This window comes from Rhodamnia argentea, chromosome 4 (genome assembly GCF_020921035.1).
Source record: "Rhodamnia argentea isolate NSW1041297 chromosome 4, ASM2092103v1, whole genome shotgun sequence".
Lineage (NCBI taxonomy): Eukaryota > Viridiplantae > Streptophyta > Magnoliopsida > Myrtales > Myrtaceae > Rhodamnia > Rhodamnia argentea.
In genome coordinates, this window is record NC_063153.1 from 2,875,603 (window position 1) to 2,884,380 (window position 8,778).

General features: G+C 38.3%; 1 protein-coding gene across 2 annotated transcripts; it reads right to left on the bottom strand.

Annotated features, from left to right (window-relative positions):
* Positions 1-481: 481 nt before the first annotated feature.
* Positions 482-3,917, bottom strand: LOC115751283 (protein CHLOROPLAST IMPORT APPARATUS 2-like). 2 transcript variants are annotated; one of them, XR_004016603.2, is made up of 4 exons: positions 2,613-3,917; positions 1,420-1,575; positions 570-694; positions 498-525 (listed from the first exon to the last, which is right to left on the bottom strand). XR_004016603.2 is itself a non-coding variant. In XM_030689117.2 (3 exons), the coding sequence occupies exons 1-3, from the start codon at positions 3,591-3,593 to the stop codon at positions 647-649; spliced, it is 1,185 nt and encodes a 394-aa protein (XP_030544977.1). In that variant the 5' UTR covers positions 3,594-3,917; the 3' UTR covers positions 482-646. The 2 variants fall into 2 exon arrangements, 1 of the variants encoding a protein (XP_030544977.1); XM_030689117.2 differs by having other exon boundaries at positions 482-694.
* Positions 3,918-8,778: the final 4,861 nt, after the last annotated feature.

Below are 8,778 nucleotides of genomic sequence, written 5' to 3' on the forward strand. Positions count from 1 at the left end.
ACAGTTGCTCGAAAATCGATTTTTCTCGCAAAAATCGATTACGAAAAATCACATAAACAACAGGAAACAAGAACGATGGCTCTGATACCAATGAAGGGAACCAATCCCACAATACATACGTGGCGGAATTACACAAAATTAACAAGCCCTAGAATCATTTTGAATCACCGATCGGAGAAATACATCATAGAATGAACGTATCTCGTTTTCCATAGATAAAATGTACACAATGCAACGAGAGAGTTCATCCCAATATCACGTTCGGAATAAGGGAAGGGAGAATCATCGTTGTTGTCGTCTCTCTATTCACTGTTATTGGAACTAATAGAGAGGGAGAGGAAAACGTCATTTGTAAACGTGACTTTTCACGTTAAAAAATGGCTAACTGCCTTTAACAGTTATCCAATGTTATAAAAGATGTGGTAACCTATATGGGCGGACCACGGTACTTCCCATACATCCTATAAAATTCAACAATTGTTCTACCAAATTTGCATATCTTTTCAACTCATCGATGGAACGTCCTCCAACCCCTCAATGACAACTAAGAAGAAAAGCAGAATACGGGTGGCGAAGAGCGCGCAAGCGTGTAGGCGCAAAAATTGATGAAGTGATGATGATTCTCAGATAAATTGGACTTTGTTCATCATTTCGGGTCACTGCCGCTTGAATCTGGCCTTCTCACAAAACGCCCCTGCAAAGCGACACAACACGAGAATGAGAGACGGATATTTTTAAGAGAGAAAATGAGTGATTTTGAAAAGTATTTTTATAGAGATAATTGTTCGTATTGTTTATAAAAAATAAATATATAAAAAATATTTTCGTCATCTTCGAAAGTATTTAAATATAAATTGTTGTCGACCGTAAAAATATTTGTCATTGACTAATTATTCAAATGATATGAGCGATCATAATTGAGAAAATATTTCTAAATCGATCCTTTTTTCAAAAAATAATTGGAGCTCGGGTCAGCACCACTTTCGCAAGCAGCACTTGCTAGTTGCAATTAGTGATACTTGCTTCCAAGTCTGTCATTCTTCGCAAAGTGAAATATTGTACAAAAAAATATAATTTATAACCATTTTTTTCTTGGACATGGTAGCTCGACTAATAAATTGTTGATCTATTCCACCATGTTATCGTAACGGCAACGTTGTGTTGAACCCGATGATGCAAAAAAAAAAGAAAAAGAAGGGTAGTGTTAATTATTCGACCGACCAGGTTTTTTTGGACTGAAGCTCTTCTTTTTGATGGAAAAAGTATTTCTGGGTACGCAACGATACGTGGTGTGTGATAGATTGTTAGAGAAGTTATAACTTAACGACATAAGTAAACGAAGAAATTGAAGCCGATGAAGCCATAAGGCTACAGTGCTAATCAAATCAATTACCTAAGAACGAGCAAAAGTAAACATACCTTCACTCTAGGCCTTTCATTGGCGTGTGCTCTCTTGACTTGGTACTCGATCTTCTTGGAGAAAAGGCGTGTGAGACGCTTTTCCTTGTAGCGCGGCCCCATGCCGTCCTTCTCCGTTCCATATTTTGGAAATGAATCAAAATCTGCTAGCCCAACCTATTAAAAGTAATTCGAAAATGAAAAATGTTGGTTTGGCAATCGTTCAGCATCACAACCATTTTATCGTACCCCACTAATTACGTTTTAAAAAAAACAAACAAACGAACAAACTGGGCACCGATTGGTTACGAATTGTTTTGCCGTGAAATTCCACATGAGAAATAACTTCATCTCAATTACAACCCAAGTTGAAATTCTGATAGATGAATTAAAGATGAAATTATTTGTGTACGCGAAATTAAGTTTGTAATGGTGGCCTTATATATGTAAGAAAAGAGCTAAACATGTTTATGGGCAAAAAAGTAAACGAAATTCCGGGAAAGTTATAGGCCGTCCGTTGGAGAGGAGCGGCACGATGAGGTCCAACCTAAAATCAAAGCAAACGCCGAAAACCGGCTACTTGGGGCCCCACCATGGCTTTTGAAATTCGGACATGTATGCTTGCACTTCGAAAGAACAAAATATTAATACTTTTATTTTCTGGCGAAACATAATTTTCTTTTTAATGGATTAATACTTTTCTTGTTCCACCATAGAAAATTATTTTGATTTTTTTTGGTGGATTTTCCTAATCCTCCCGTGCAAAAATGGGATATGCATTCGTTAAAATTAAAATACATATTGATAATAAAATTTAAATTGAAGAATAAAAGATACTTTTCAATTATAGCTAATATCTTATTACTAATAATTCCGACAAAAAGGACTATCTCGCCAAATTTGATAGTTGGATGATTTTTTGATGATTTTTTCTTCGGCCATTTTTAAAAAACGTAAAGCGATTGCGTGGTGGATTTGCATTTTAAACTTAGAAAGGGAACATAAAATTAACGTGACATAACGTGTAATTTAAAAAATGTCAATAACTTGAATTAGAAATTAGCGTTGTTTGAAAATCTCACTCCCCATTTGCGCGTACCTACACGCGCTACCAAACTAGAATACCGAAGATAGTAATTTCACTGTTTCAACAAACTAATCCACCTAATTTTCCATGGCTTCCCGGCGGGCGGGGAGAGAAGAGAGAAACTCACCGGCACGTCGGGGACGGGGCTCTCGCCGGAAAAAGGCCTCCCACGGCGGGACCAAGCATCTAGCACGCCGTCATAGTTCAATTTCAGCATCAAAAGGCCGGATTTCGGCAGCTCTCTCGCCGCCGATGCCGATGCCGACGCCGCCATTAGGGTTTTCGGTTCCAACGGAGTCTTATCAGATTTCTTCTTGTTCTTGTTCTTCTTCTTATCCACCGAATTCGAATCCGATGCTCTGCTGTTGAGTTTCGGAGAGATCTCGACGACGTCGACGGTGGAGAAATTCCACCAGCTCGCTTCGTCGACGCGCTTCAGCGGCCTGATCCCCCTCCTCGTCCCGAACCCCAATCCGACCGGAATCCCGTAGCTCGCCGTCGCTTCGGCTTCATCGTTCGCGGCGGCGCTCGCGCTTAGGTTCCCCAAGATACTGTCGATTCCTTCCCCGGTCTCTTCGTCGAGGATCGATTCCGCGTCGAATTCGTCGTCGTTGAACTCATCGTCCAATTGCGGCGACTTTGATATGCTTTCGTTGTCGCCGCATTGACTTTCAGGAAATCGTGGAGAACACTTCGGTTCGATTCGGGGATCTGATTTGGCTGGAATCGGCTGGTGGAGTAAGAAGCTGGCCGTCTCGAAGTCTGGAAGAGGTAACAGCAAATCGGAGGATTCATCGGAGAAATAGTCCTCGAAATTGGAGAATTTCCGGGGATTCTTGAGATTTTTAGCGGAGAAAATGTTGGGGTAGACGGTGGAGAGCAGAGCAGCCGCCTCGTTGTAAATCTGATTGGGCCGTTTTCTGGGTGTGCGTGTTTTTCTGGTGGAGATCGAGATTGGAGAATTGCTTGATTCTGAAAGAGTCGAAGCAGGTGAAGAAGAAGAAGAAGGAGGTGACGATGATCGAGATGCCGATATCCAACGGGACTTATTGATGATTTCCAGGTCGAACTGGTATGTCCTTCCACCGCCGCTCAAGCATGAAGACATTGCGGCAGCAGGCGAGGTGTAGAATGGACCCAAAGTTCAGTGGCAATTCAAGGTGAGAACAGAATCCCCAAACTATTGCTTGCTCTGAGTTGCAGAAAACAAGAGTTCTGAGTCTGCATGTGAGAACTTCGATTTGGGTCGGTCGGAAAAACTGAGGCTAACTTCGAATTGGTTTGGTCTCTGGTTTTCGGTTCTTGGCTTTGGCTTTGGCCATGAAAAGGCATGACAAGTTTGGGGACGAGAGGATGAGAGGCCCTAAAACCCTAAACCCAAATAGAACAGCCAACAAGAAGTACCAGACAAAAACATATTTGATTGACAAGAACAGGGAGGGGAGCCTAGAACCAAAGAACTAATGAGAAAAAGCATGACAGTGCCACTGCTAAAAAAGGCAGGGGCCTATACAAAATGAATGAAGAATTTGCAATTTCACCCCGCATAAATTCTATGGTTGGAGCGCACACCCAGATGAAACTTGAGGCTCTGGTGGGTCCGTCGAAATTTAAACACAAACAAAAATGTGTGTGCGTGTTGAGAGAGAGAGAGAGAGAGAGAGAGAGAGAGAGTATATACAGAAATGGTCACGAGGAAGAGCAGATGAAAGGAAAAAGGAGCCGGTGGAAAGATGAGTAGAAATGAAAAAGCTACGGCCCTCCTAAGGTAAATACATAAACAGGTGTTTTTGTCCTAATCACCATAGTCATTCTCATGCCTCCCCTTACCAATCTGAGGAGAGAAGCACATAGCAAAAGATAAGAAGACACGGACAAGGAGTGAGGAAAACCAGAGAGTTGGAGCATAGGAGGAGCGGAGTGATCTGAATGTTCTTCGAGCATCTGGAGATGAGAACAGAGGAAGGGACAAGGCTCTGTTTCAGCGGGTCCACTCCACTGAGTGGACCATTTCCTGAAGAGTCTCTCTCTCTCTCGCTCGCGGTTCAATAATTTTATCTTCCTCATTTACTAGATTTTTAAGCCCATGCCCTGACTTTGTCGCCGGTACAGAAAAACTAATGCAGTTTTTTGTTGAGAATTAAAGAGGAAAAGAAAATGATGATATGGCTCTGTTTGTTTCACGTAAAATAACTTTTCAAAAAAGGTTTTTCGGATTTTCCGGTATTTGGGGGCAGAAAATAAATAAGTGGTCAAAGAAAATATTTTCCGGTCAATGAAAAATATCCTTCTAAATCTAGGGAAAACGTTTTCCTTTTTTAGAAAAGTGGAAATCATTTTCATCATCTTTCCTTTCTCCTCTCTTTCACAATTCCTTTATTTATAATTAACTTTTCACTTAATTTTCATTTTTTATTTATTTTTCAAACATTTAAAAAATTTATATGTTTCTTTTTACTTTTTATTTCTTTTTCTTTTTTCTTTTCTCCTTCTTTCTCCTTCCTCCGGTCGCCTCTCCTTCTTCCTTCAGCCGCCACTCCTTCCTCCCTCCTCCGGCAGCCCTGCGATTGGCCATGACTGCGCCCGACGAGCTTCAAGCTCAACCGAGGCTACGCCGGCTCGGGCCGAGCCTCGCCAGGGTCAAGCGAGACGACGAGATGAGTCTTGCCCCGCCTATTCTGCAACAATGTGAATCAGATCTGACGAATCTAAGCATCAAGAATAACATGATCAGAGACGAAATCAATAGAAAGCCAATTAAAAGCTCGAGTCTTTCCTAAAATTCCATAAGCTCAGCAATAAATCACCATTTTATGAGGGTTTTCGGAGAAGATTTAGGAGTACGAAGTGGCTTGTTTCGCACAAGCAAGTCGAGGAGGAGCGAGCAATAGCAGCTCATATAGGGATTTCGATTCAACAATATGGACCGGACCCGGTGATTCGAAGCGTCGATCGAGGCCAAGGCAAGGCCGAGCCTCACCTGTGGCCGGTCATTAGCCGCCGCCATGGCGGCGACCGGCTATTGAAGAAATGGAGAAAGAAAGAAAAAAGAAAGAAGAGAAAAAAATTACAAAAAATTAAAAATATTCAAATTATTTGATTTTTTTTTTATGAAAATCAATTCCTTCCCAAATGATGGAAATCGCTTTTCCAATTCATTTTTGATTCTCAGCTAAACATCGGAAAATATACACATTTTCCTGAAACATGACTTTGTGGAGAACAATTTCCGAAAACATGACATTTTTCGCAAAACAAATTGAATTTTTCTGTCAAAATTGAGAAAATTTTTAAAATTTAATATTCGTGAATTTATGTAGGAATATTCCAGCGTCGTTTTGCCAAGTATCTTTATGAAGATCGATTGCCGGCTGCTGCTAATTCTATAAAAAGAATTATGAAAACCTATTGTGGCAGTTCAAGCTACCCAAGATAATATTTCTTTCACCCTCAGTTAAATGGCACTGTTGAGAAGCCTTGTAATCGCGGTTTGCGTCTTCCTGTCCAGTTTTTCTTCTCTTTTTTTTTACCTTTTTCTTGTACTAGTTTATATATATATATATTTTACTTGACCCCTACATATGTTATTAGCTTCACTAACTATGAATACTTCAGTCCTAACTAAAAGTCATCAAAATGTACCGCGGAATCGACTGATTTAGATGTAAAGATATCAATCCTCTTATACAGGGTTAAAAGTTCGATACATATAAGGGTTCAATTCACATCATGTTCTTGTACATCGCGCCTTTGAAAAATTAATACATATCTTACTTTACCAAAAAAAAATTCACATCGTGATTGCACCTTAGAATTAGGCATACTGCCTTGCCTAGCTGTGACATGCCTTGTGTAGACAGACTTTCTCACAAATAGCACATCGGTATGGCTTGGGACGAGCTCGTTAATCTTGGACTTTGTGATGCAGAGCAATTATAGTGCAGCCTAAATATTCTATAATCGGTGTGAGATTTTCATGTTAATGATCAAATGGGATCGACACTCCTCACCTCTCTTTACTTGCCTTTTTTTTTTTTTTTTGTGGACTAAGTCGCAAATGGGAAAAAGTTAGTGGGGTTTCTTTTAATTTGCCAAACAATATCTTTTATTTAAATCTCGATCTTAGTTAATCTCCACAAGTGCATGTGAACCGAAAATGGCAAATATATATATGTACAGGGTGCAGTAGGGCAACCAAGTTACTCAAGCGAGAGATGCAATCTCAAACCTTCGAAAATCAAGAGTTAGCGAAACATTCCCTCCATACCAAAACTTTTCGAAAATCCTACTAATTTTCTTTTCTTGGGAAATAACTCCATACAGCTTACTACAAAACTTGAAATTGTAGAACTCATAAATTCGTGATGCTTGACATCTTAATGTGGTATTTAAGTCACAAATGCATGGCCAACGCATTGAAAACTCAAAACATTTAGCCATTTGGATTTTTAGCCGGGATAGGATTGGATATGATATGATATGAAATCTATGGATTTTACTATATCATGTTCACTATTTAGTGAATCGCAATAATGAAGCCGGATATTGTCACATTTAATCTTGTCCATTGTTTGGTATGAGCAGCATATCTATATAAATGAACATAAAAATTGCATAATAGAGATGGTAATAATCTCTCATGATACTCTTGCCTACTTCAAATTTATTGCTTATTTTTTTTATTATTTTTCCTTCCCTTGTTTTAGTTCTTTTCTTTTTTATTTGTTTTTTTTTTCCACTTCCATCATTCTATAACAAAATTTTATCAGATAGTAAACTATACTAATATTCCTAAAATGCCTAAACCATGCAATATACGTAAATATAAATACTCTATGCATATATTGAATTTATATTATAAGATAGAAAGAAATTAGAATACAAATATAAATAAAAATGATTTTTTTTATTTTTTTTATTTTAGAATTCAAATATCATACATATTGAAATATTAATTTAATTTTATTAATTTAAGAAATTTTTTATTCTAAAAAAATAACTTTTATATTATGAATATTAGAAATTATATCTATCTTTATTCCACCTTTCCTATGAGATAATTTTATACGGGCTATATTCCTCTTATATCTTACTTTATCCTATCATTGATGGGCACCAAATACAGGATATGCTGAATTTTATCCTAATTACCAAAGTCCTTTATGGTGCAAAGTCATTATAACTTGGATTAAGTATTCGATAATGGGTGTGGGACCTTATCATAAAGTTTAGCAGGTTTGTCAGCACAGATTTGTTTTTTCTCATCCTCTTGCCAACGGAAAAAAATTTATACGAGATGGAATTACTCTCCAAGCATGTCACCAACGTCACATTAGTAAGCCACTCTTCAAGCATTTTGTCAAAAGAGGAAAAAAAAAATTGCGTACCTATATTCGAAGTTTTATTCTGGCAAAGGTTTTCTTATCTGATGACATGGCGAAACCTTACTGGGCATCTGAGATTCCCATGGTTAACGTCAACTGCTCTTGATTGGTTGGTGGGGGTGCGTCTTCCATCTGCTTGTTGCTTGGTACCTTTCACCCTTACTTGTGTGGTGGGTGACCATCATACGTTGAGCTTTTTAGGTTCAACGATTTGTGATTTAGAAAATCAAACTACGTTGGCTTATCCATGGAATGATGCTCTCAAATTTTCAAATTTGTGGCGCATAACCCCTGATGGACACCCTTTCTAGTTCTGGTTCTTCATTTGTGACTGTAAAGCCTTGATGTAAAGTAGATACTTTCCGAGGGGGGAAATTATGTAAAGAAGGTCTAATCTTATTATATAGAGATCCATTCAATCCTAAATTTTTTAATTTTAAAAATATAATCTTAAATCTTTTGACAATTTGCCAATTTCGTCATAAATTTTTCAATTAGGCCCTTTTGATGATTTGCATATGTAGTCCTAAACCTTTTGACCATTTGTCAATGCAGTCCTTCTAGCCAAGTATCCAAACAATAAATTTATAACTCAGTTGGCAAATTTCTAAAAAGATTGGGACTAAATTGGTAAATTATCAAAAGATTAGGACTAATTGACACATTTGAAATGTTTAAAACTGAATTGGGGGACTTGCAAGAGGCTTAGGATTTTTTGGATAATTATCCCTTTCCAAAGGTCATCACTAGTTTTTCAAAGAATCATTTACACTGTGCATGCGCCCTTAATGGTGTTATGTATAACATTTCAATTGTCCTCTATTAGTTGGAAAATTCACCTCTCATTAGCAAAAGTCAGAGCTTACACGGACGGCACGTTTCGTGAACGATAATTGGCATCGCCTGAAA